The sequence below is a fragment of the Mauremys mutica genome, chromosome 11, assembly GCF_020497125.1.
Source record: "Mauremys mutica isolate MM-2020 ecotype Southern chromosome 11, ASM2049712v1, whole genome shotgun sequence".
In the NCBI taxonomy this organism is placed as follows: domain Eukaryota; kingdom Metazoa; phylum Chordata; order Testudines; family Geoemydidae; genus Mauremys; species Mauremys mutica.
In genome coordinates this window covers 304662-331048 of record NC_059082.1, presented here as the reverse complement: position 1 = coordinate 331048, position 26387 = coordinate 304662, and the positions used below count along the sequence as shown (strand labels likewise).

General features: G+C 44.1%; 2 protein-coding genes across 5 annotated transcripts in view; one reads left to right on the top strand and one right to left on the bottom strand.

Moving 5' to 3' along the window:
• TP53BP1 (tumor protein p53 binding protein 1) overlaps positions 1–3325 on the top strand; it is a 76558-nt gene extending 73233 nt beyond the window's left edge. For all 3 annotated transcript variants that reach the window (XM_044979088.1, XM_044979089.1, XM_044979090.1), the window contains 3 exons: positions 167–366; positions 2201–2346; positions 2978–3325. In XM_044979088.1, the coding sequence (XP_044835023.1) occupies positions 167–366; positions 2201–2346; positions 2978–3165 (534 nt within the window). In that variant the 3' untranslated portion in view covers positions 3166–3325. The remainder of the gene's footprint in view (positions 1–166; positions 367–2200; positions 2347–2977) is intronic.
• A 3395-nt stretch (positions 3326–6720) lies between these two features.
• The window catches only part of TUBGCP4 (tubulin gamma complex associated protein 4), a 38626-nt gene continuing 18959 nt past the window's right edge, over positions 6721–26387 (bottom strand). The window contains exons 8-18 of one of the 2 annotated variants that reach the window (XM_044981141.1): positions 25306–25471; positions 23071–23195; positions 21851–21901; positions 19462–19567; positions 18600–18707; positions 18163–18301; positions 15729–15906; positions 14130–14264; positions 9219–9329; positions 8086–8225; positions 6721–7689 (exon numbers count right to left, since the gene is read on the bottom strand). In XM_044981141.1, the coding sequence (XP_044837076.1) occupies positions 7677–7689; positions 8086–8225; positions 9219–9329; positions 14130–14264; positions 15729–15906; positions 18163–18301; positions 18600–18707; positions 19462–19567; positions 21851–21901; positions 23071–23195; positions 25306–25471 (1272 nt within the window). In that variant the 3' untranslated portion in view covers positions 6721–7676. Of the gene's footprint in view, positions 7690–8085; positions 8226–9212; positions 9330–14129; positions 14265–15728; positions 15907–18162; positions 18302–18599; positions 18708–19461; positions 19568–21850; positions 21902–23070; positions 23196–25305; positions 25472–26387 lie in introns of both variants that reach the window. The other variant, XM_044981140.1, reaches the window with a different exon arrangement.

The following is a 26387-nucleotide window of genomic DNA, read 5'->3' as shown; positions in this document are numbered from 1 at the left end:
GTAGTCCTGCAGGGAGCAGCTGCACACCTCTCCTCCTGCCCTCTGTGCCTCCTGAGGGCTCTTAGTTGCACTTCCCCCCCTCCCCCCCAAGAGTTTTTATGGAAGGATACTTCCTGCTGCCTCAGTAGTACCAGGCTCTGAAGCTGTTTCTTTGCCTCCCCCACAGTGTAACGCGGCATATCAGTGTCTCCTGATTGCAGATCAGCACTGCCGAACCCGGAAGTACTTCCTGTGCCTTGCCAGTGGAATTCCCTGTGTATCTCATGTCTGGGTCCGTGACAGTTGCCATGACAACCAGCTTCAAAAGTACTGTAATTATCTTCTCCCAGCTGGCTACAGCCTCCAAGAGCAAAGGCTGCTGGAGTGGTAAGCAATGAGTAATCAGGATCTGAAGGCATAGGTAGGGTTAAAGTAAGAGGGTTGTTGTGAGGATAAATACACTAGTGATCGGGAGGTGCTGCACTACGGTGATAATGGGAGTCGCAAGTAACTAGATAGAGGGGGGAACGTAACTCCCTGTTTTCTCCCTAATGTGTGGGAGCAATACTTTGTATTGATGGTCTGCTCAATACAGTGAGCAGACCATCTCCAGTGACAATCTGCCTTTAGCCCTGGACACAACAAGAAGCAAAACTGAAGTAAGGAAGAGACGAGCAGCTGGAGCTATCTAACAGAATTCTCTATTTGGGAAGGTCTGTGTCTATAGCAGACACTCCCCCCACCCATAGGACAGAAATTATTCTCTGCACCATGTGATCCTGGGCTCCATCAGGACAAGGGCTTTTGGGGAGCAAACAGGTTAAATATATGCAGTTGGGCAGAGGGAGCTGTATTCCTCACTCTAGTGTCTTGGGCAGATTCTAGAACCCCCCCAGCTTTCACCAGCCAACGTCTTTTGTCCCCTCTGCTTACCTCCTGTGCTTCCATATTCTGGGGCCAGTGTTTTCCAGGTACTAGAAAAAAGGGAATTCTGAGGAAGGTTGAACTCCAACAGCATGAGTGAAGGGAAATTAGTTAAAATCAAGGACAACTTGGGAGGGACCCATGGAAGAGACTTGAAGATGTCTGAAGCAAGTGATTTCATGAGTGAATGAAGAAAGGGAAGGGTGGACACAGGCCCAGATAGAGCCTTTTTTCAGTTCCCAGAACATTAGAATTACTTGGTTTGACAGGCCCCAGAGGGGTTACCCAGCCCATGAAAACTAGCAGATCTATTGTAAAATTTGAATTACAATTGTAGTCAATTAAGGAAAGCAGCAGATGTTGGCTATGGACTTGAGTAAAGCAGCTGATAGGTTATCATATTCCTTGAGATTGGCTGTGTAGTGGATGCAGCAGAGTTGCACAACAGTATCTATTATATTAAATATTAATGATCTGGTAAGGGAAAGGTTAACATGTTGGACTAGCAAATACATACTAAACTGAGAGGACAGAAGAATAGAGAGGGAACTAGAAAGAGACTGTTATTTCCTTCATATTTCCAAGGAGATTCTTTGGGGGAAAATGCAGCTAATACATCTGGGGCAGAAATAACACAACACTCCCAAATACTCAGTGGGCAGGAGAAATCTGGGGTGCAGGAATGTGGGCTTGCAATGAGATATGGCAGTAGGAGGCCTGCAATTTTGGCTTCATAAACAGTGGCATCTCTAATTTTAGTTATCCTCTTAATTGAACAGGGAAGTGACAATCCCTCTGTATGCAGCTCTGGTGAAAATGCACCCAGGATATTGGGTTCAGCTGCAGGCACCTTGCTACCAGAAAGATCTTAAAAAATTAGAAGAGACCACCACAAGTATACTTTTGTTCCAGCAATTCCCTCCAGCCATAGCTTTTCTCACCCCCACCCACCCCCTGTCCTCATTGAGAAGGGACAGTGGCATTGCAGCTAAGGCATGGCCTGGAACATGGGAGATCTAGGTTCATTTCTCAGCTCTGTCATAGATTCATCATGTGACTAAGCAAATCAGTGTCTGTGCCTTGGTTTCCCTATCTGTAAAAGGGGTTAATACTTCCTTACCTCAAAGGGCTATTGGGAGGATAAAGGTATTGATGTTTTGAGGCATTCAGATACAAGGGTGGTGAGGGGTCATTTAAGTAACCAGACAGGCTACCAGAGTAAGTGGCCCTAGAATTAAGTTACTGTTTTGAGTCTGTAGGATCTGCCACTTCCACCCTCCTCTTGTTCCTTTTCCAGGCACCCCCGAGAGAACCCCTTTGGTAACCTGAAGGTTCTTCTGGTATCAAACCAACAGCAGAACTTCCTGGAGCTCTGGTCAGAAATCCTTATGACAGGGGGAGCAGCATCAGTTAAACAACATTACTCGAATGCCCAGAACAAAGGTACCCACCAGACAGAGAGCTTCATGTGTGAATCTCATATCCAGTAGTTGGGATTTCAGTGCCTGTGCAGTCTTGTGTTGAGTTCAAATGATTTAGAATTGACTTGATCAGGGACTTAGGCTGCTGTAGGTGAGAGCAGGGATGGGGTAGCAGACATAGGGCAGGATAACTGGTAAGCCTCTGCCTGGATAAAATGGGTAAGTCTCCACTCTTCCACTGACATCATTTTGGGAGTGAACTTTTGCATGCTGCAATAGTTCAGGTGGTGGTCCAGTCTGTGCTTTTAGAAAGGGAAAGCTGGGTCAGCTGTCGGGCAGTGAATCTCCTCTCCCTCCAGTCCCTCTCCAGGAGAGGGAGTGAGGGTGACCTGTGAGCTATGGAGCTCATGTAGGATGTGGAACCAAGCAGATGCTAGTTCATCTGCCAAACAGCAGCCTTGTTTTTTTGATTTTCAGCACTTGAGGCTCCATCTGAGCTCAAGCCTCGATGTGGAGTATTTTTAACTTTACAAGACATAACATTTTCTGATTAGGGTTGCTGGACCAGTGAGACTGTGCATCTCTTTACTGCAGGGAGGAAGGAGTCTTTTTTCTTTTTCCCCTGACAATAGCCTGTGTCCTGCTCCTTGCAGATATTGCTTTGGGGGTGTTTGATGTGGTGGTGAGTGACTCGTCCTGCCCAGCTGCTGTCCTGAAGTGTGCAGAAGCATTACGTCTCCCTGTTGTGTCGCAGGAGTGGGTTATTCAGAGCCTCATTGCTGGGGAGAGAGTTGGCTACAACAAGCATCCAAAATATAAACATGACTATGGCCCCTGCTAATGCCACCCTGTGTCCTGCCCTCCCTGTTGGTGTGAAGACTGTGTTTTTAATCAGGTTTTAAATGTCTGTGTGTTACTGGCCACATGCATGGATCACTGTATATAGTTTTATTTGCTGGACTTTTATGATGGAAATAAATGTTGAATCTCTTGTGGTAACACTTTTTTTCCCCCCTCCTATGAGCCCGTGACTTGGCTCCTTTCGGGGGCGAATGCTGGATTTCAGCTGAATTTCCCCTTGTCACTCTCACACTTGCTTTAAAGGTGGCTACCAGGTCTAAAATATCAGCCCAAGTAAGTCCAGAACAATGAAATAAATACCCTAATTGACTGTGGGAGCATTTACCCCACAACCAAGTGCCAGGTCTAGTGGGGGGTACTGAGTACTACCTTGCTGTGTGTGCGCGCACGGGTTAGGATGTGCATGTCTCTTGCTGAGCAGCTTGGATTTGCTGATGCTGCTCTCTTTGCAGGATAGATTTGAGATGAAAGTAGGTGAAGGTGTGCTTGGCACTGCTGCGATCATGGAACTCTAGGGTAGAGCAAGTGCTATCTTGCCTGCCTTTCTGTGACCATTCTGGTTACTGTTTTCTAGCATGCATACTAGACTCTGTGCAGACTGGCATGGCTGATACCAGAGAAGGCACACAGACACGGGGGACTACATCTGTGTTGGGAGTGCAGGGCAGAGCAGAAATTTGGAACAGGCAGCAGTGTTTGAAGGGTTAAAGTTATCTTAAGTAGGGGTGGCAAGCAGTTAAAAAAATGAACTGTGATTAATCACTTTGAATTGCACTGTTAATAATAGAATACAATTTATTTAAATATTTTTGGATGTTTTCTATATTTTCAAATATAGGCTCTGGGCTGGGGGTGCAGGGCTCCATCTCCTCCTCCCCACCACGGCCAGGCTGGGGCTCCAGCCACCTCCTGTCCATGCCTCCCTTTCTGCATAGAGGTATGTGATTAACACATTAATTTTGTTTTCAGTTAATCACAGGCATTAAGTGCGAATGACAGCCCTACTTTTAAGATTCCAGGTATGAGGCAAGTCCTTTCCCCTGCAGGAACAGTACAGCATCTGGCCCCCATCACACAACCAAGCAGTTACCACACAGTGACACACAGGCCTTAGCCAGCTGCAGTGGGGGTACGTCTACACTACGGGATTATTCCGAATTTACAAAAACAGGTTTAGCAAAACAGATTGTATAAAATCAAGTGTGCGCGGCCACACTAAACACATTAAATCGGTGGTGTGCGTCCACGGTCCGAGGTTAGCGTCGATTTCTGGAGCGTTGCACTGTGGGTAGCTATCCCATAGTTCCCGCAGCCTCCCCGGCCCCTTGGAATTTCCGAGTTGAGATCCCAGTGCCTGATGGGGCAAAAATCATTGTTGCGGGTGGTTCTGGGTAAATGTCGTCAGTCACTCCTTCCTCTGGGAAAGCAACGGCAGACAAGCATTTTGCGCCTTTTTTCCCTGGATTGCCCTGGCAGATGCCATAGCATGGTAATCATGGAGCCTGTTTTGCCTTTTGTGACTGTCACCGTATGTGTACTAGATGCTGCTGACAGAGGCGATTCAGCAGCGCTACACAGCAGCATGCTTTTGCTTTTGCATGACAGCAGAGATGGTTACCAGCCATACTGTACCATCTACCATACCATAAATTGGTAATAAGATGATCATGGTTACCAGTCCTTTTGCACTGCACCATTTGCTGCTGTCATAAGCAAAAGCCAAAATTGGGAATGACTCCCTGAGTCAATCCCTCCTTTTTGGTATCTAAAAATAGAATCAGTCCTGCCTAGAATATGGGCAAGTGTACTAGAGAACCACTGTATCATAGACATAGGGAGAACAGCTGCTCTGTGTCAGATCCTGCAGAAATTATGAGCTGTATGCTATTCACAGGGGGTGCTCCTGCAACAACCCCACCTGTTGATTCCGTTCTTCCCCCAGCCTTCCTGGGCTACCGTAGCATTGCACCCCCACTTGTGTGATGAAGTAATAAAGAATGCAGGAATAAGACACAGTGACTTGTTAGTGAGAAATGAGTGGAAGGCAGCCTCCAGCTGCTATGATAGTCCAGACAGGACATTAAGCAGTGTGGAGAAGAGGAGCCCAGCATCCCACTGCTAGTCCAGGGGCAATTGAATCTTTTCTTTACACATGAAGGGTGGGGGCTGATGGAGCTCAGCCCCCTTTTGCTATGATGAAGACAGTTACCAGCCATACTGCACCATCTACCAGGAAAAATTAGGAGCAGGCGCCCTTGATCGACCTCACTGATGCTAGTCGGCATGGTTACCAGTCCTTTTGCACTGCCCCATGTGCCAATAGGCTGATGATGACGATGGATATCAGTCATATTGCACCATCAGCCACCCATGGCGGGGGGGGAGCAAGGATGTTGGTGTTGAGTGCTGCAGCATCCCGTCTATCTGCAGCATTCAGTAAAGATAGGGTGACATGTAAAAGAGTCAAGAGAGGATTGTTTTCCCTTTCACTTCTGGGGATGGGTGGGGGGGTGCGTAAATTGCCGAGCTATGTCCTGACCCACCACGGACACTGTGTTTGACTCATGAAGCATTTGGAGCTCAGCCAAGAATGCAAATGCTTTTCAGAGACTGCAGGAACTGTGGGATAGCTTGAGTCCTCCAGTCCATGAGCGTCCATTTGATTCTTTGGTTTTCCGTTACGCTTGTCACGCAGCAGTGCGCTGAGTCCCTGCTATGGCGTCTGTCTGGAGATTTTTTTTAAATGATTTTGAATTTCGTCTTCTGTAATGGAGCGCTGATAGAACAGATTTGCCTGCCCATACAACAATCACATCCGCATGGTCCATGCTGGAGCACTTTCTTTATTTTGATTTTTAACTGCATCGCCACACATGCTGATCGGAGCTCCACGCTGGGCAAACAGGAAATATTCAAAAGTTCGCGGGGCTTTTCCTGTCTACCTGGCCACTGCATCCGAGTTCAGATTGCTGTCCAGAGCGGTCAGTGGTGCACTGTGGGATACCACCCGGAGGTCAATACCGTCGATCTGCGGCCACACTAACCCTAATCCGATATGGTAATTCCGATACTAGCGCTACTCCTCTCATTAGGGAGGAGTCCAGAAATCGATTTAAAGAGCCCTTTATATCGATATAAAGGGCCTCTCAGTGTGGACAGGTGTGGCGTTAAATCGGTTTTACGCTCCTAAAACCGGTTTAAACGCTTAGTGTAGACCAGGCCTCAGATATCAAGACCTCATAGTCCATAGCTGGCAGAAGGCTGTAGGTACAAAAGAGGTTGAGTAAACGGTAGGGCTGTCAAGTGATTAAAAAAATTAATCTCGATTAATTGCACTGTTAAACAATAATAGAATACCACTTAATAAATATTTTTAGATGTTTTCTACATTTTCAAATAGTGATTTCAATTACAACACAATACAAAGTGTAGACTGATCACTATCATTTTTGATTAAATATTTGCACTGTAAAAAACAAATATTGTTCAATTCACCTAATACAAGTACTGTAGTGCAATTTCTTTATCATGAAAGTTGAACTTACAAATGTAGAATTATATACAAAAATCCCCTGCATTCAAAAATAACAATGTAAAACCTTAGCGCCTACAAGTCCACTCAGTCCTACTTCTTGTTCAGCCAATTGCTCAGACAAACAACTTTGTTCACATTTGCAGGAGAGAATACTGTCTGCTGCTTGTTCATGTCACCTGAAAGTGAGAACAGGGGTGCTTTTAGACCTAACCACACCACCACCTTTACCTCTCCTTGGGTTAAGATAAATTCTCTTTTCACAGAAAGAGCGAGCTTGCATACTTCTCTCTTGCTCAAACAAAGTCCACTGTGCATCTGCACAAACCTTAGGCTGCATAGACACTGTTAGCTGCCTAATCCAGCATTACAGCAATGTACACCTACAACTCAGTTCCTGTGATTTCTTCCTGCTGCATCAGACATACCTGCAGATTTGTTTGAATCTGAGATCATGGCAACTGTAAAACGATTTATTGTACAAACTGAACCCTATGCATACAGTTGGATCCTTTTACCATACACAGACATTTAGTAGGATACTTATCTCTCTGTGCTTCCCTAGTGGCAAAGGTTAACAGTTTGGCTAAAGAGGTAGGAGAAGCTCTGATCTTGCATTTCCTCCTCTTCAGAAAATGACACCAGGCATGAAGTACAGCAGGGATACAGAAATGCCACAGGAGCCTGTGCTCACTGCTGTGTTCAATGAGTAGAATGGCTCCCTGCAGTCACTAGGAGCACTGACTGCATGAGACATTCTCCCCATTAATTTTTTCCAGAAGATACTGATATCCTGGCAATGACTGAATATAAACAGCTATTGAGAAGGATTTGGCCAGGAAAATGCAAATTCCCTAGGAACAGGGCCAATGGCCATATACATTCACTGCAGCAGCAGCTGTTGTCCTTGCTGCATCTTGTGTGCACTAGTTCTCAGCCAGAAAAACGAGTCTCAGTGCTCAAACCCCAAAACTGCAAGAGAGGAGGAAAGAGACACCATTAATTACATACCCTAAGAAATTCCCTCCATGCAAGTGGGTAGATGGCTCCAGTGATCAGTGAACACCACATGGTGGGTAGCTTGCATTGATCCCAAAGTAAATGTACTTAGTGGTGAGTGGCACTAATTCAGACCCACTGGCCCCATCACATGGCAGCACTTTAGTCCATGTAATGCCCATTTGAGCCTTTTGATATAAATAATTTTGGGCCCAGATGGAAAATTACCAAGTCCTCCCACAACAGAACCTCTTAATAAAAGTCACCAAGAATTAGTTAATCCACTTTGTTTCAGTAACCTCAGAAAGCAGAGTTGCTGCTACCACCAAGCCTAATGCCCTTACGGGCTTCAGTGCTGCATATTCCTACCTGCCCAAGGTCCCGCCAGCCTGGGTGTAGTATTTGTTGTAGTCCAGGCGGAGCAGCAGCTGAGCCAAGTCAGAGTTTATCTGGTGGTTGCGAACGCTGGAGAGAATCTTGAAGAGGAGGGAGGACTGACGGCTGAAGCCCTGCAAGTTACAGAAGATCAGAACAAGAGGATGCTAAGGTTACTGTGGCTTTCTGACCCTCACTGCTGCCAAAACAATTTTTCAAGGACCTACAATGACGTTTCCTTCCAGATACAAGTGGCCTTTGACAGCAACGTGACACTGTGCCATCTCCACTGTAAGGTAAGCTAGCTATTCCCCCATGACATTCTAACAGGTTTCAGAGTAGCAGCGGTGTTAGTCTGTATCTGCAAAAAGAACAGGAGTACTTGTGGCACCTTAGAGACTAACAAATTTATTTGAGCATAAGCTTTCGTGGGCTACAGCCCACTTCTTCGGATGCATAGAATGGAACATATATTGAGGAGATATATATACACATACAAAGAGCATGAAAAGGTGGGAGTTGTCTTACGAACTCTGAGAGGCCAATTAAGTAAGAAAAAAACTTTTGAAGTGATAATCAAGATAGCCCAGTACAGACAGTTTGATAAGAAGTGTGAGAATACTTACAAGGGGAGATAGATTCAATGTTTGTAATGGCTCAGCCATTCCCAATCCCTATTCAAACCTAAGTTGATTGTATCTAGTTTGCATATCAATTCCAGCTCAGCAGTTTCTTGTTGGAGTCTGTTTTTGAAGCGTTTCTGTTGCAAAATTGCCACCCGCAGGTCTGTCATTGAATGACCAGACAAGTTAAAGTGTTCTCCTTCTGGTTTTTGAGTGTTATGATTCCTGATGTCAGATTTGTGTCCATTAATTCTTTTGCGGAGAGACTGTCCAGTTTGGCCAATGTACATGGCAGCAGGACATTGCTGGCACATGATGGCATATCACATTGGTAGATGTGCAGGTGAATGAGCCCCTGATGGTATGGCTGATGTGATTAGGTCCTATGATGATGATTAGGTCCATGACATTCTAGTGTTTGATACAACAGGGTGAAAGTACAGACCTTGAGACTCAAAAGCAGGAAGGAGGAGAGGACCTGGATGGACAAAGATTCACCTTTACCAGGATGCTCAGCTGTGCAGCTCCACGCTCATCCAATGGGCCCAAATTCTGACTGACCAGAGAACAGAAACTGTGACAGAGGTCCAGGATTTCATTCAGGCAATGGAAAACCTGCAGAGAGAGTAAGTCATAACAAAGCAATTTTAAAATTAGATGCCAAAAACAGAGCCAATGAGAGAGCATTTTCCCACATTGGTTCATTGGGTCTTGCTTGACCTGACTATTTAAAAACAGCAGGAATATCCTATGAGGAGGAGAAACGTAGCAGTGTCATTTGCTGCCCTCCCTCCAATACCTTTTATAAATTTCAACTTCTTCCACTTTCTCACCCCTTCCTTTCCTTAAAGCCATGAACAGGGAGCCCACTACTTCTACACATAACCTCTTTTAAAATTAGGACACTTCAGCACTGTAATATGGAATATTTTGAATCAAACTTTTCTTATTTAGAAAGCTGATAATCTAAAATCATACTAATAAAGTTGAAGGGACGCAGCTTAAATGTAGCCTAACATTTGAGGGTTTTGTACAAATGAGACATGCTGCCACAATTTAAAATGTGAGCGAAAACAATTTTTAAACAAACGATCCACTGCAGGTGTTTGAAACACAAACGTAGCAATAAAAGCCTGAAAGATTTTCATCCAAAGTGAGAGAAACACAAAAAGAAAACAGCATAAATAGGGTCACTGACTTTTAAAATTCACTTTTTACAATCTGTTAGGGAGTCTAACAGAAAAATATTAGGGAGATAGATATGATTCCCTGCTGAGTCACCTAGGAAGCACTAATGATCTGAAAAGGAGACAAAGGAAGACTAGAAACTTGGGCATGAATAAGCAAAATAAGAACCTAAAAACAGCCAGACTGTGTCGGACCAAAGGTCCATGTAGACCAGTGTCCTGTCTGCCGACAGTGGCCAATGCCAGGTGCTCCAGAGGGAATGAACAGAACAGGGAATCATCAAGTGATCCATCCCGTTGCCCATTCCCAACTTCTGGCAAACAGAGGCTAGGGACACCATCCCTGCCCATCCTGGCTAACAGTCATTGATGGACCTATCCTCAATTAACCTAGTTCTTTTTTGAACCCTGTTATAGTCTTGGCCTTCACAACATCCTCTGGCAAGGAGTTCCACAGGTTGATTGTGCATGGTGTGGAAAAATACTTCCTTTTGTTTGTTTTAAACCTGCTGCCTATTAATTTCATTTGGTGATTCCTAGTTCTTGTGCTCTGAGAAGGCGTAAACAACACTTCCTTATTTACTTTCTCCACACCAGTCATGATTTTATGGACTTCTATTCTATGCCCCCTTACCTGTTCCATTCCCCTAATCATTTTTGTTGCCCTTTTCTGAACCTTTTCCAATTCCAATATATCTTTTTTGAGATGGGGTGACCACATCTGCATGCAGTATTCAAGATGTGGGCGTACCATGGATTTATATAGAGGCAATATATTTTCTGTCTTACTATCTATCCCATTCTTGATTCCCAACATTCTGTTTGGATTTTTTGACTGCTGCTGCACACTGAGTGGATGTTTTCAGAGAACTATTCACAATGACTCAAAAAAAAAAAAAAGATCTTGGAGTGGTAACAGCTAATTTAGACCCAATCATTTTATATGTACAGTTGGGATTATGTTTTCCAATGTGTGTTACTTTGCATTTATCAACATTGAATTTCATCTGCCATTCTGTTGCCCCATCACCCAGTTTTGTAGAATTCAGCTTGGGACGAAAGCACAATTTTTTTAAACAATGATTGTCATTCTCTTGCTGTCTTTAGATCCAGCCTGGTGCTTTTCTGGAAAACTTGCTTTAGTCAAATAAGTTAGCAGGCTCAATGAAGGGTAACTGGGTGAAATATGTCAGAGGTTAGGGTAGATCTAAGGTCCCATCTGGCTATAATTGCTGTGGGGGGAAAAGCAGCTAATACCTCTACTGAAATACAATCAAACCAAGATACTCAAAGCCAGGGAGAAACCTAGAATACCATAATATAAAAGTGTGTGAAATAAAACACGGCAGCAAAACGGGCTATTACAATTTTGGGCTACCTACAAGGAAGCAACAGGTCCTAAGAAATAAGGTGCCAGTTTCCCTATATGAGGCTTTGGGGTGATCACATCTGGGATCTTACATAAGTCTTACATAAGACTCTTATGTTTTTATACTCTCAGAAAGGAAGTAATGGGGGCCCTATCATCATAGAGGTTTAAAACTGGACTATACAAGATACTAGAAAATGTACTTCCACTGTCCATTGCTAGCACCCTGGGTAATAAGAGGAATTGGAATTGTTCATTTATGAGCATAAATTAGACCTATGTAATATTACTGAAACCAAGAAGACTTGCGTGATGGGAATGTTAAAATCACTATTTAGGAAGGACAGCGTAGGGGAGAGGGCACTCTGTCAAAAATGGAAACACCTGTTTCCAAGTCACTGAAGCCAATGATATTGAATGCTTACAGATAAAACGTAAGATGGGGTATTAGTAGGTATATGATGCAGACCACCACATTACATTAAAGAGCAGGATGACCCTAGCTAGGACTTCAATCTGAGCAGCAGGATGGAAGTCTCATGCTACCGGTATTAAAATGTCCTTGACATTCCTAAAAAGTATAGATGACAATTTTCTATCTCATGCAATGATGCACCCAACAAAGGAGAATTCTATATTAGACCTCATGTTGACAGAGGAACTGATAAAGTTGCGTAAGTGCAAATGACAACTTGCTCATACTATTTGCACATAATAAATGAAGTCCAAACCGGTAAAATATAACTTGGCACTTTAAGAGAGCCAGTTTCACAAACCTGGGTACAATTATGAGACATATCAGTTGAGAGAATTTGCACAAAAAAGGGGGAATAAGTTGAACTTTACTAGATGCCCCAAAACCCACAATTGAGAAAATAAAGACTCCATTGATTAAAAAAACCAAAAACAACCACCACCAAAAACATGGCTTAGAAGGGAAGTGAAAGCAGTGATAAATTACAAATGGAAAAAAGGGGAAGTTGATAGAAATGAATATAAAGTAGAAGCTAGGAATTGTAGAAAATTGGTAAGGGGAGCAAAAGAACACAAGAAGAAATATATGGCCAGCAGTGTTAGGTTCCTTTTTATTGTCCTTAAAAGTATATTAGGAAGGACAAAAAATCCTAAATGTTCTTTTGGTCCATTATTAGATGGACATGGTAGAATTGTCCCTGAAGAAAAAGCAGAAGTGTTCAATATGGATATTTCTGTTCCATATTTGAGAACAAGCCAGATGTAATCATATCATATGGTGATGAAATCTTTTCCATTCTAACAGTAACTCAGGAGTATATTATCTGCTTTAAGTCGTTTTTAAATAAATGTCCAGATTATAAAACACACATAATTGCAAGTTAAGAGGGCTGAGGAGCTCTCTGGACCATTAATTTTGATTTTCATTAAGTCTTGGAACACTGGTGAGATTCCACAGGACAGGAAGAAAGTAAATGTGCCAGTATTTATAAAGAGTAAATGGGATGACTTGATATTGATCCTGGTCAAAATAATGGAATGGTTGTTATGGAACTCCTTTAATAAAAATAATTAAGAGGGTAATATAATTAGTGCCAATAAACATGGGCTCATGGGAAATAGATCCTGTCAAACTAATTTGGTATGTTTTTTGAGATAACAGGTTTGGTTGATTAAGTAGATTATATCAGCACTGTTACAGAAGTAAAAGGTAAGGCATTTGACTTGGTACTACACAACATTTTGATTAAAAAACTATAAAGATACAAATCAACATTGCACACATTAAATGGATTAAAAACTGGCTAACTGCAAGGTCTCAGAATGTAACTGAACAGGGAATAATAATCGAGCAGATGTGTTTCCAGTGGAGCTCTGCAGGAATCAGTTCTTAGCCCTACCCTGTTTAACAATTTTATGAGTGATTGTCCTAAAAGAAAAACTTAGTTTGTAGATGATAAAGACTGGGGGAGTGGTAAATAAGGAAGAGGACAGATCACTGATAGTGATCTGAACATCTTGGTAAGCTGGATGCAAGCAAATAATAAGCATTTCAATATGATGATATGCAAATGTAGACATCTAGGAACAAAGAACATAGGCCCTATTTACACAATGGGAGACTCTACCCTGGGAAGCTGTGATTCTGAAAAAGATTTGGGGAGCATCTTGGATAAGCAGCTGAACACAAGCTCTCTGTGCAACACTGGGGCCAAAACAGCTAATACAATCACTGAATGAATAAATGGGAATATTGAGTAGGAGTAGAGAGGTTGTGTTACCCTTGTGATTGGCACTGGTGCAACAGCTGCTGGAATACTGTGCCCAGTTCTGGTGTCTACAATTCAAGGAGATTGACAAATTGGAGAGGGTGCAGAGATGAGCCGTTAAAGGATTGAAAAATATGCCTTTATAGCGAAAGACTGAAGGAGCTTAATCTATTTAGCTCCTCAAACAGAAGGTTAGGGGGCAACTTGATTACAGTCTAAATATACAGGAGAACAAAACTTTGATAATGGCCTCTTCAATCTAGCAGACAAAGGTATAACAAGATCCAGTTGCAGGAAGCTGAAGCTAGATAAATTCAGACTAGAAATAAGGTAACTTAACAGTCAGGATCATTGACCACTAGAACAACATATCAAGGATTATGGTGGATTCTCCATCCCTGGAAATTTTTAAATCAAAATTGGATGTTTTTCTAAGAGATGCTTCAGTTCAAACAGGAATTAGTTATGCAGGAGGTCACAGATGATCACAGTGGTCCTTCTGACCTTATCTATATGAATATGGGAAATGTTATTGGTATATCAAATCTATTCACAATGGAATATAAAACCCCTAGGATATCTTGTGGAAAAGAACCAGAGAGCAAAATCTACTTACAGGTTTGAGCAGGATGAAGGATTGAGCCAACAGGTTACTTAAGAAGTGATCATGAGCCAATCGGATGCTCTCGAAATCCCGAGTGGAGTTTATCTGTAGCAGAAGCTGTGAGAACTGAGACTCCAGCACATCCACCTGATAGGCAGGTACAGAAATCTCATTAGTACCACTCTTCCTTACCTGCTGGGAGCAATTCCATCTCTACCTAGCCTGAAGAGCTAGAAAAATCTCAGGAGTGCCATACCTCAGATGACTTTGAACCTTAATCTAGGATCTGTGATTTACTGGTAGAGCTTGTCAAAAATGGACCATTTTCTGCCCTCCCCCTAATCCTCCCCTGCCCCAAAATTTCTAAAAAACAGTTTAAAGTTCTCACACCTTTCAAACTGTTAAATATTTTAATTCTCACCCACTTTTTCCCTACTGGCAAGCCATGAAATATTGGATTCTAAAGCAGGGTTAGCAATTTATTTTTTCAATCTTCTAGTTAATTATGTAACATTTAAAGAATTTCACAAAACAAAGTTAATTTGGCCCTTTGTAGCTCTCACCCAAATTCTGGAAGCCAACCTGCGTCCCATACTGTTGTCATTAGCAGTCCCTGTGTCCACATGCAAGAGGCACTGAGACTGCCCAATTAAGCTAATTGGAGAAAATATCAGCTACAAGGTTGGGGAAGTTAAATATTTTTTTCAGTTTAACTATCACTTGAAGGCAGAGTTTAATAGTCCATTTCTTTTAAGGTTTGTGACACTTTTTATAGAGTTAATATTCAACAAAAAACAACGTTTTTTGCCCTTCAGAATCAGTTTGCTTCTATCATTGTCTTGTTCACCCCTCATGCTTCCACTTTCGTTGCACAGCGCCAGTGTGATTTTAACAGCCAATAACCTCACAAATTTCTGGCAACTAGAAGTTAAATTTTTACCCTTTGAAAACTGCAGTTTCAAGCTCAGATGTTTAGAGCAGTGGTTTTCAACCTTTTATCCTTTGCAGACCCCTTAAAAATTTCAAATGGAGGTGCAGACTTTTGGAAAACTTAAACATAGTCTGTGGGTCCACACAGGTTGAAAATCACTGTTCTATGGTAAAGACACTTCTGCAGACTCCTCAGACAGAGTCTGCGGACCCCAGAGGTTCATGGACCACAGGCTGAAAACTAGGTTGACAGCATTGTTTCTAACAATGCTCAAAACAGCAACCACTGAACTCAGGCTGTGGCTGAATTTGAAGGCTAGAAAGGCAGGATGGTATCAACCACCACCTATGAACACTAGGTATCGCTGGAAAGCTGGAATTCCTGCATAGCATTCACTTACTGCTCTGCTGGCTCACGAGACCACAAGCTTTAAGATGGTCCCTGGTCCCTCAGCTCAGTAATTAATAGCTCTTGCTTTGCACTTTTAAGTCCTCGTTTGCCCAATCCTATCCACCATTCTCCCTACAACCTGCAGGCAAACTCCACAGGAAAAGATAGTGTGTGGTATAATCTGAGTTTTGCTGTAAAGGATTTAGACGCCTGCTCAGTGCCTCCCCTTCATTTCCCTCTTCCTGTTTATCTGCCTAAATGGCACACCACATCCTCTTCTGCACCCCGACCTGCAGATAGTACTGAAGATTATCCACAAGGAAGGCCATGTGATCCCTCAGACGCCACTTGATGGCATCAGTTCTGTTGGACTTCAGGTGCTTGCGCTGCATCTGGAGAGCCCAGCAGTGCTGCAGCTCAGCCTGGACCCGCCGCACACTCAGCAGGTATTTGAATACAACGTTGTATCTGCAGCCAAGACAAATATCAACCATTCAAGAAAAAGAAAGGCTTCCTTAGAGCCCAAGTCCCACACCAGACAAAGGTTGGAACATGGACATGAGACAAAGGAGGAGAGCTGAACAGCAACATGCAGAACAGGTGGGGGCATGTAAATAGAAATGTTTTGACGTCCTTAATGGTACTGAACTCAGGGTGTAGCCAATAATAAAAAAAAAAATCAGGAATATCGAGGATACAGAGGTGAAATGTAAGTCTTTATTAATGTTGTAACCCAGAGCCTACTGGCCTCAGGCCTGCAAGATATTTAGCTTAGTCAAACAAAGCCTCAGGCTTAGAAATAGACTGACATGAGTAAGGCTGCAGGTTTGTCACAGATTCTGTGACTTTCCATGACCTCCGTGACCTCTGCAGAGGCCCGTGCGCCTGGCTCAGGGGCAGCCCCTGCACTAGATGCACCAGTCGCTGCTGGGGCAGTCTCATGCCACTGCTCCCCCCCCACACCCTCCTGCAGCAGAGTTTGGGTGTGGGAGGGGGTGGGGGGCACAGGACAGGGTGAGGAGGGCTCTGGGTGGCACTTACCTGGGGGGCTCCCCGGAGGTGGCAACATCCCCCTCACTCAGCCGCTAGGCAGAGGCATGGCGCTGGCTTCACAGCTCCTATTGGCTGCGGTTCCCGGTCAATGGGAGCTGCAAGGGCAGTGCCTCCACCTGAGTAAGGGGGATGTCACCACCTCTGTGGAGCCCCCCAGGTAAGCGCCACCCAGAGCCCTCTTCACCCCATCCCCTGCGCCTTCCCACACCCAAACTCTGCTGCTGGGGGGGAAGGGGGGAGAAAGGCACGGAGCTAGGTAGGGAGCCTGCCATCCCTGCCAACCACTCCCCTCCAGCACCAGCGGGGGGGTCCCAGGCCACGTGCCCCTGCCCCACACCCTCCCCCTGCACCCATAGGGCCCCTGGGAAGGTGCCCCCCCCCCCAGTTTTATTCACTGGTATTTTTAGTAAAAGTCATGGACAGGTCAAGGGATGTGAATTTTTGTTTACTGTCCGTGACTTTTACTAAAAATATCAGTGACTAAAATGCAGCCTTACCCCTGAGTTACCCTGTCACAAGATGAAACACTCACAGGAACAGCAGTGTTAACTGCTGATATTTAGGAAATATATATTGCCATGTGCCAGTTAGAGTATTTGGGGGATTTTTGCAGACATAGGGTGTCAGTAAAGTGCTAACCACAAGTTGTTATAGTGATTGAGTAATGTAAATGTTAATGGGTATAAAAGGAACTAAAAAGTTAACCTATGGAAAATGGGCATCCCAAAAGGGGGGAGGGATAGCTCAGTGGTTTGAGCATTGGCCTGCTAAACCCAGGGTTGTGAGTTCAATCCTTGAGGAGGCCACTTAGGGATCTGGGGCAAAAATTGGTCCTGCTAGTGAAGGCAGGGGGCTGGACTAGATGACCTTTCAAGGTCCCTTCCAGTTCTAGGAGATTGGTATATCTCCAATTATTATCTTTATTACCTTTTTTAATGGGGTATGGAAACAGATAAAATATAGATGAAACCTTCATAAATGTATATGAACCCAAGTGGGCATCAGCGTTACACATTATAAAAGCTGTATCTCAGCCTGTGCTCCTTGGGAGATGCCAAAACAAGACCCACTGGTGGTGGTGATGACAATGAAGATGAAGAGGAGGAGGAGATCACGACTGACACTCTAGGGTTCCCCAGCAGGAGATCTGATGCCAGTTACAGGGTTAAACACTTCACTCAATCTGCTGTTGTATTTCAGTGTTTGTGGGACTATTTAGCTGCTTAGTGGATTTGTAAGAAAGGGATTTGTGATAAATTGCAATAGTTTCTCATGTGCGCCTCAGGTCTCACATTCTAATGATACTGGGGAATAACTTTCTTGATGCTGTAGCCACTCAGGAGACTGAACCTTTATCAACCAATGGATACACCTATTAGGCTACAGGGGTTTTCTGTTAGTGCTCAGCAGGAGTTTCACCATGAGGAGGAAGGAGTAGAGCTGTAGATGGACACATTTTTGAGGGAGAAGCAAATCTAGCAGTACCTTACCGCACTCACCATGACATCAGCAACAAGTAGCCATAATGTAAGTTATAACGAATAATTTGGAGAGCAGACAAAGGCAATGAAGCTTTTTTCCTTCATTCAGTGTGAAGGATAGAGAATCACAGCATGCCTGAAACTTCAGAGGTGGGATGCCTATGTGAACAGACAAGGATCGGGTACTCACTTCTCCAAGACAGCAGGAGTGAAGAGGATGTGCAATGGCCACTGCACTTTATAAGAGAGTCCCAGAGCTGCCCAACCAGACGTGGGGGCTTCACGGGGAGATAACTCCCGGGAAGGCCCTTCACGAGCTTGAGAAGCATCTGGAAAAGAATGGAGTTGCTGAACTATAACCCGTGTATAGATTTTTAGTGGGGGGAGACAAATCTGGAAAGAAACAAAGGAGGGAAGGACTGAATGAGGAGCGGCAGCAGTGGCAGGGCATCCAAAGGTACAATGTGGTGTGGGGAAGGAGAAACTTCTGAGTCATGAAGGCAAAAGAGGAGAGGGAGCTTACACAGTTAAGATTTCTTAATCCTAAAAGTCTGCAGTATGAATAGAGAGACTGAAGCAGGCCAGCACCACTGTCCCCACCCTTAGCAAGCAGGCACAAGTCAATACCTTTATGCTCCTTTCCATGATACTCAATGGTAAGGTGGAGCAAAGGAAGGAGGTTATCATCATCTAGCAACACCTTGTGAGCAGATTGCTGGAACGCAACATTGACATCTGATAGGGAAAGAGCATGAATGTCAAAGAGAGCATCAAGGTTCAACTGACAACCACAGAGTTGCTACAGGGCTAGAAGCTGAGAATTCTACTCAGTCCTTAGTAGCTCATGCTGGGACTCAAAGGCAATGTTCTAAATTGCAACTAGTTCCCATCCCTCTCAATGATTTCCTGCCTCAGCTTTGATACACTGACCTACCCTACCACATTGGATACTTGACAGAGTCACAAAGGGATGGCCAGTCTGTATGATATTCTACATTCTAGTTCAGCAACCGCATTACTTCTTAAAGATGATGACAAGGGGGTGCTTCTATATGCCAAGATGGCAGCTTCCTCTCCCTGTGCACTAATCCAAAGAAATGACCTGCTTGTGTTTGCAAAGTAATCTACCAAATGGCTAGGCAATTGTTTGGTAAATGACCAATATAAGAGAAGGAAAAGTCCTTTTAGATCCCATTTAGTTGATCTTACTCCTTGGACAGTGCAGGATTGTTCTCTTCAGCACACTGCCACCTATATCTGCTTAGCTCTGATGTCATGGAGACTATCCAGAGCAATGTTAAGACAGCTGCATGCTGCAGTGGGAAAATACAGGTTCATCCTTGGTGATTGCTTGAGTCTCACACTTGAGCACAAGCACTAGCACACAATTGAACGAGTCTCACACTTGCTGTGCTGGGCAGGGCTCGCTGTCCTCTTGCCACAGTGGGCAGAGTGAGCAGGTCTTGGCAACTGAATGATGATTACTCACCATGTTCAGTTACAGCTGTGGGTGGGGTTTTTAACATGTGCTGTGCAGTGTCTATGAAGGCCTGGAACAATTCTCCTCTCCCCAATAGATAAAAATCCTTAATAATCTGTGAAGAAAAACATTTAAATTCAAAACTCTAAAGAGATGAACAGAAATTATAAAATCCCCACTTACCTTTCCTGGTTTATAGTATCTGCTTTCATTACTGGACAAACTGCAGTTTGTACCATTTTCAAGAGCAGCTGTACAACCTGAATCTCCAGAGCAGGATTTCTGGTTTTGGGAAGAATCCATCTTATGTCCCAAAGGTCTGTGGTGTCTTGCCATCTCTCCAAGATGCAGATTGCAAAACACACACACGGGTGAATCCTAGAGAATGACTCATACGGAAATGTGGTCTAGATAAAATTACTATAAGGTGAGTGCGCAACTAGTTGAAAGACCATACTTAAAGTAGTTATCAATGGTTTGCTGTCAAACTGGAAGGACACATCTACTGGGGTTCCACAGGGTTCAGTCCTGGTTCTGGAACTCTTCCATATTTTCATTAATGACTTGGATAATGGAGTGGAGAGTATGGTTATAAAAGTTGCTGATGACACCAACCTGGGAGGAAGTGCAGACACTTTGGAGGACAGGATTAGAATCCAAAACAATGACAAATTAGAGAATTAGTCTCAAATTAACAAAATGAAATTCAATAAAGACAAGTGCGAAGTACTGCACTTAGGAAGGAAAAATCAAATGCACAACTATGAAATGGAGAATAACTGGCTAGGTGGTAGTATTGCTAAAAAGAATCTGGGGTTATAATGCATCACAAACTGAATATGAATCAATGTGATGCAGCTGTGAAAAAGGCTGATATTCTGGGGTGTATTAACAGGAGTGTTGTATGTGAAACATGGGAGATAATTGTCCTGCTCTTCTCAGCCCTGGTGAGGCCTCACCTGGAGCAGTGTGTCCAGTTCTGGGAGCCACACTTTAGGAAAGATGTGGAAAAATCGGAGAGAGGCTAGAGGATAGTAACAAAAATGATCAGGTTTTCTAAACCTTATCCGTGAGTAGAGCCCTACCAAATTCACAGTCATAGGATTTAAAAAAATCCAATTTCATTATTTCAGCTATTTAAATCTGAAATTTCACAGTATTCTAACTGTAGGGTTCCTTACCCCAGAAGGTGTGGGGGGAGGGGGGAGAAGAGGGGAGGGTTGCAGTACTGCTACCCTTACTTCTACACTGCTGCTGGTGGTGGCGCTGCCTTCAGAGATGGGCAGCTGGAGAGTGGCGGCTACTGGCCGGGAGCCCAGCTCTGAAGGCAGTGCAGAAGTAAGGGTGGCAATACCACAACCCCCCTAAAATAACCCTGTGACTCCCCTACAACTCCCTTTTGGGTCAGGAACCCAATTTGAAAAACGCTGGTTTTCCCCCATGAAATCCGTATAGCATAGGGTAAAAGTACACACAAGACCAGATTTCACGGTCCATGATGTGAGGAAAGGTTAAAAAGGTTAAAAAAAACTGGTCAAATTTAGTCTTGAGAAAAGAAGATTTGGTGTGGTGGGAAGTAGTCTTCAAATACACGAGGGGCTGTTTATAAAGAGGATGGTGATCAATTGTTCTTCATGTCCACTGAAGGTAGGACAAGTAGTAATGGCCTTAATCTGAACCAAGGGAGATTTAGGTTAAATATTAGGAAAATCCTTCTAAGCATAATGGTAGTTAAATACTGGAACAGGCTTCAAAGGGAAGTTGTGGAATTCCCATCATTGGAGATTTTTAAGAACAGGTTACCAGCAGTTCTCAAACTGTGGGTTGGGACTCCAAAGTGGGTCACGACCCTGTTTTAATGGGGTCATCAGGGCTGGCATTAGACTTGCTGTGGCCCACGACTAAAGCCGAAGCCTGAGCCCCACTGCTCTGGATGGTGGGCTCAGGTTACAGGTCCCCCCACACCTGAAGCCCTTGAGTTACAGCTTGGGCTCCCAGCCAGGGCCATGGGGCTTGGATGGGTGGCTCAGGCTTCAGTCCCCCACTCCTGGGGTCGTGTAGTAATTTTTGTTGTCAGAAGGGGATCACGGTGCAATGAAGTTTGAGAACTCCTGGGTTAGACAAATATCTGTCAGGAATGGTCTAGATTTACTCGGTCCTGCCTCAGTGCAGGGGACTAGGGTTGATGACTTTGAGCTCCCTCCCAGCCCTACATTTCTCTGATTCTATCATAGACCCTGAAAGATCATGCCATGTGCTCCCATTTTTAGGATACAGGAGGGGAGAACAGCTTTGTCCAATGGAGGCAAACACAGAAAATGAGTGCTGACACTGGATAGGAAAGAACTAATTTAAAAATCTCTCAATTTCAGCTTTTTCAGAGAAAGAGTTGTATTACCTTTAGTTGTCCTAGTAAATCTGATTCTTCTACCATCAGCTTCCATAGGTGCTAAGGAGAAACCAGAACATGCTCAGCAGAACCCAGCACTCCAAACTCAGTGTTCTTAACTGAACCCACTCAATCATAACATTAGCTACCACACTCAGGATACCACGATGATGAGCATAGTTTAAAAAAAAAAAGTCTACATATAACTGAATCCATCCAATACTAGGGCAGAATAGGAAGAGGGAGCATCTGTTTGCTGGCAGCCCATGTTACTAATTAATGAACCCTCTAACTCACACCAGCATGATTACTTCTGGCAGCGAACTGCAACCAGGATTTCTTAAATATCAGTCAAATACAAACAGCTATTATAATAAATTATAATGGAGTCAAACTCTGTTACCAAACCAACTCCATCCCTCCTTCTAGGAAATGCTTTATTCCAATTCACTTCCCTCAGGGGGATGGCTTGGGTAAATGGGCAGGACTAACATTATTCCTTTGAGGTTCCCATTGATATGGGCTCTGTTGACAAGTTTTATAATTAACAGACAAAACTTCATTAAAGTTGCTTCTTAGGGTGTTTTGGACTTTAGCTCTCCTTGATATGTATATTTTAACTAAGTATTTAAAAGTATGGAAATGAAAAAATAAAGGAGGGTAGGTAAATGTTCAAATACTCACTTTTCATATAATCTTGTAAATAAATGAGTACAGTATCATAATCTACATTCAACAAACATATCCTCCAGCATTATCCTCTCTCTCTCAGTACAGTTTTAGAAGTCAAAAACCTTTGAAGTCTGTGGACACTAACGCCTTTTTTCCTCCCACAGCAAATAAGCAATAGTTGTCCATTAATTTCCTTGTCTCACTAAAAATTGACACAACATGAAGCTCAGGAGCCCTGTAAAGTCTCCAGTTCCACTACCTGGTCTTTCCATGCCTGTTCACCTCATGAGCTCTGGTGTGTCCCACCTTCCCCAGAAGCTCACTTGCTCTGCAGGTTCTGACACACCCTGTCTTCTAGAACCAAGGAGCTCTCCAGAGGCTCATGCTTCTGTCCCTAGCTATCCTTGGGGTCTAGTCAGGATCCCCTCAAGCACATTCCCTCCCAAAAGACTTGGTCCATGTGGTGTTTCTAAGCTGCAAAGGGAGAGGCACAGGGTTCCAAGGTGTTTAAGCCCCTGGTAGGAGTTGTGGACCCAGGACCCCCGATGCTGGATTACCTCAGCAACGGTGCTCCGAATCCAGTCAACCACGGCCTCAAAGTCCACCAGACTAAAGAGTGGCTGCTGCTTGAGGCGGTGTAGCTCTGCAGCAAAAGTGTCTTCCTGGTTCTTCAAGATGGAGCCTACCCAGAAAAGAGAAGAGCATCTGAACTGAAGTAAAACAGCACGAAAAAGCAAGATACTTTCCAGGTAAGCTATTAACATCTGTTCAGCAGCCTTTGCCTGGGAAGGTTGTATGTGTGGATTGCTAGGAACATTGTCCCAGCCCTTCATGCCCAAAGTCGCTTACTCATTGGACAACAAATACTACTTACCTATAGCTCTAGGCCATCTGGTAAGTGGAATATTTCCAGACAGCCTACAGAGCTGCCTGTCACAATAGCAAAGCATCTGTCACTCTGCAAGCAATGACGTTTCCTGCTAGTTCCATCCCAATCCAGGACTCAGATCAGATTTTTTGACCAACTAAACTAAAACCCAAACCCCTCTCTTACTGTCTTTGGCCTTGTCTACACAAGAACACTGACTGAAGCACCAACAATCGAGTGCATTCTCACTAGTCACCCTCACCTGGTCTAAGGTTTGCCTTTGTGTCTACATTGCGCCCCCCACCCAAAACCAGATGCAGGCTCATCTTGGCTGGCTCAGCAATGACAACTGCCTCAGCTGGCAAACCTCCTTAGTTTGCTGGCTGCAAGTCCCATTCTGTTCCTCCCTCCACACCATGCCCTCTTTGGGAATGGCCCCCCACAGAATCTCCCTTACACAGGAATGGACTCTGATCCTACCACCCCTTCTCCCCCACCCATACTCTCGCACGTGCCCTGCCCCACCAATAATAAAACCCCCTGCTTCAGCTGCACCACACCTCAGCTGGCGAGACACTGATGGTTCACCAGCTAGTATTCACTCTGACGAACAGCAGGTGGATCATCAGAGCAGGAATGCCAGGTGGTGATCCATGGATGGACTGCTGGAGGGGTTGAGGGAGAGGTGGTAGCAGCACTCCTCATCACCCCTCAGCTACCAGCTCCACGCCACCTATTACTGTCCCTGCTAGTGGCAAACACTCTTGTGCTGGCAAACTAGTGTGTGTGTCAGCTGACTCACTGGCTGAGGAATAGTTCAGATGGAACAGAGGGGCATAAGCGAGGGAGATACTGTGCAGGGGTGTGGCAGTGTACACTCCCAGTGGAATCGCCACATAAAGACCTCTGAGCCCAAGGTGGGAGGCTCTCCAGGAAGGATGCTTGGTGGGGGTCCACTTCTGGTGAAGAGGAAATATTAAGGGAGGCTGAAGTGAGGTGGAGGGGCGGGAAGGAGGCATTCAGGAAGTTTGCCAGCAAAGGATCTGTTGATTTTGATAGTGTACAGATTTTACTGCATCCACAAAGTCAATTGTGCTACAAAGTTTCAGGGGTAACTATTGCCTCCCCAATTGTCTGAAAAACTTTTGCATGTGGTCCTAATAGCTTTGAAGTCGTTTGTCTGGGGGTGGGGGGATGGACACATGACCACTGCTGTCCCTCTACTGGCATCTGTGCACGACTCCAAAGCTGAGAGAGCAGGGCTGAGTGAAAATGTGAATGGAGCTCTGTGGCAGGTCTCAGAGAGGAAAGCATTCATCGCATCAACTCTGAGAGCTTGCCTCGTCTGATAGAATTGGTTTCTACACAATAAGGCACTAGAACAGAGTATATATCACTAACAAGATTGGATACGGATAGTTGCTCTAAGCCTCTTTATATCCAACTTGTGACATGTCGCTTCTGCTGGAAAGTTGTGAGATTTGGGGATGGGAAGGGAAGACGACTAGGGAACTGGATGAGATGGAATTTGGGCATTCTTTTGGCAGGATCTTTGGTCTGGATATAGACAAGCTTTTCTCTATGAAACACTGAAGGGTAGGTCAGCCAGAAATAGCTGAATACACATTCTTGGCTGCTGTGATAACCACGACTTTAAGAGCTAAATGGGAGGGAGTACAAACTTCCATGGCTTCAAAGCATGGTTTGTAAGTTCAAAGAAAGTGCTGGTTCTTGCACTGGAGTTGGACCAACTATTTAAAACTCTTCTCAGCTGGGTCCAGACAAACCAAAGATCATAGTATTGAGAGATGTATGACACAACTCTTTGGAAAGTTCTCTGCAGTTAAAATGAACAAAGACCATGGGGCAGCCAAGTTCTGGCAAGGAGCCAAGTAAACAAGCTGATGGGGCAGTTGTTTCCTACCTTTTCTGGTCAGGTTCACATTTTGATTCTCAAACATCTGTACTGATTCTCCCACAAAGAGGATTTTCTCAGCAACCCGCACAGGAATGTATGATGGTAACATTTCCACTCGCAAAGAAAACTGTTTCAGAGATGGTGCTAACATGTTCTCCTCCTCAATCAGGCGCTGTCACAACCCCCAAGGAGTTGAATGGGGAAGCAGTAGAAAACACAAGGCCAGGCAGAAAGAGGGATTGGGGAGAACAGACAGACAGAAAGGTGCATCGGACAAAAAAAACAGAGGAAAACCAATGTAAATAAAGTGGGAAAAAAAGGCAACCCCACCCTACATTATTCAGATACAGGTAAGTCTAACTGATTCCAGTGGTATTTTAGCCTGCTTCTAATCTATGCCAGCAGCCTCTCACCCCCTTCAGTAATTTGTTTCCTTGATAGTTGCATTTGAAAGGCTTTTTTGAAAATATAGTGCTATATTAACTCGTTCTATTTTATCCAGTATTCTGTTAACATATTCAGAAATTCTGTAAAGTAGAAATGCATGATTTTCCTTAACAGAGCAGTGCTACTTTTGTCCTTATGTTAATCTAGATATTTCATAGCTCTCTCTAATCAGTATTTCAACCTGTTGTCTTGGTACTGATGAGTAAGGTTCATTGGTCCATAATCCAAGGATCACCTCAGTACCATTTTTAAAGAGCTGAATTGTTAGTCTCTGGTTCTCCAATTTAATAGCTGATTTCAGGAAGTATTTACATATTTTTGTTAACAGTTCAGCCACTCTGTTCTCAAGTCCCTCCAGCACTCTTAGATGAAAACTGCTCAGTCCTGCTGACTTGTTCTTAATTTATCAGTTCATTCTAATACCTCCCTCCTCTGCTGATACCTCAATCTGAGGGTGCCTCATTTTTATTATTTGAAAAAAAGTAGCCCTCAGGCAGGAATCTCAATGTCTGTGGTGAAGACTGAGGGAAAGATATCATTAGGCTCCTCTGCAGTCTTTATTCTCCTTAACAGCCCTTTCACTGCCTCGGGATTGTGCAGATTTACCAATTCTCTCAGACTTCCTGTATAATATACTGAAA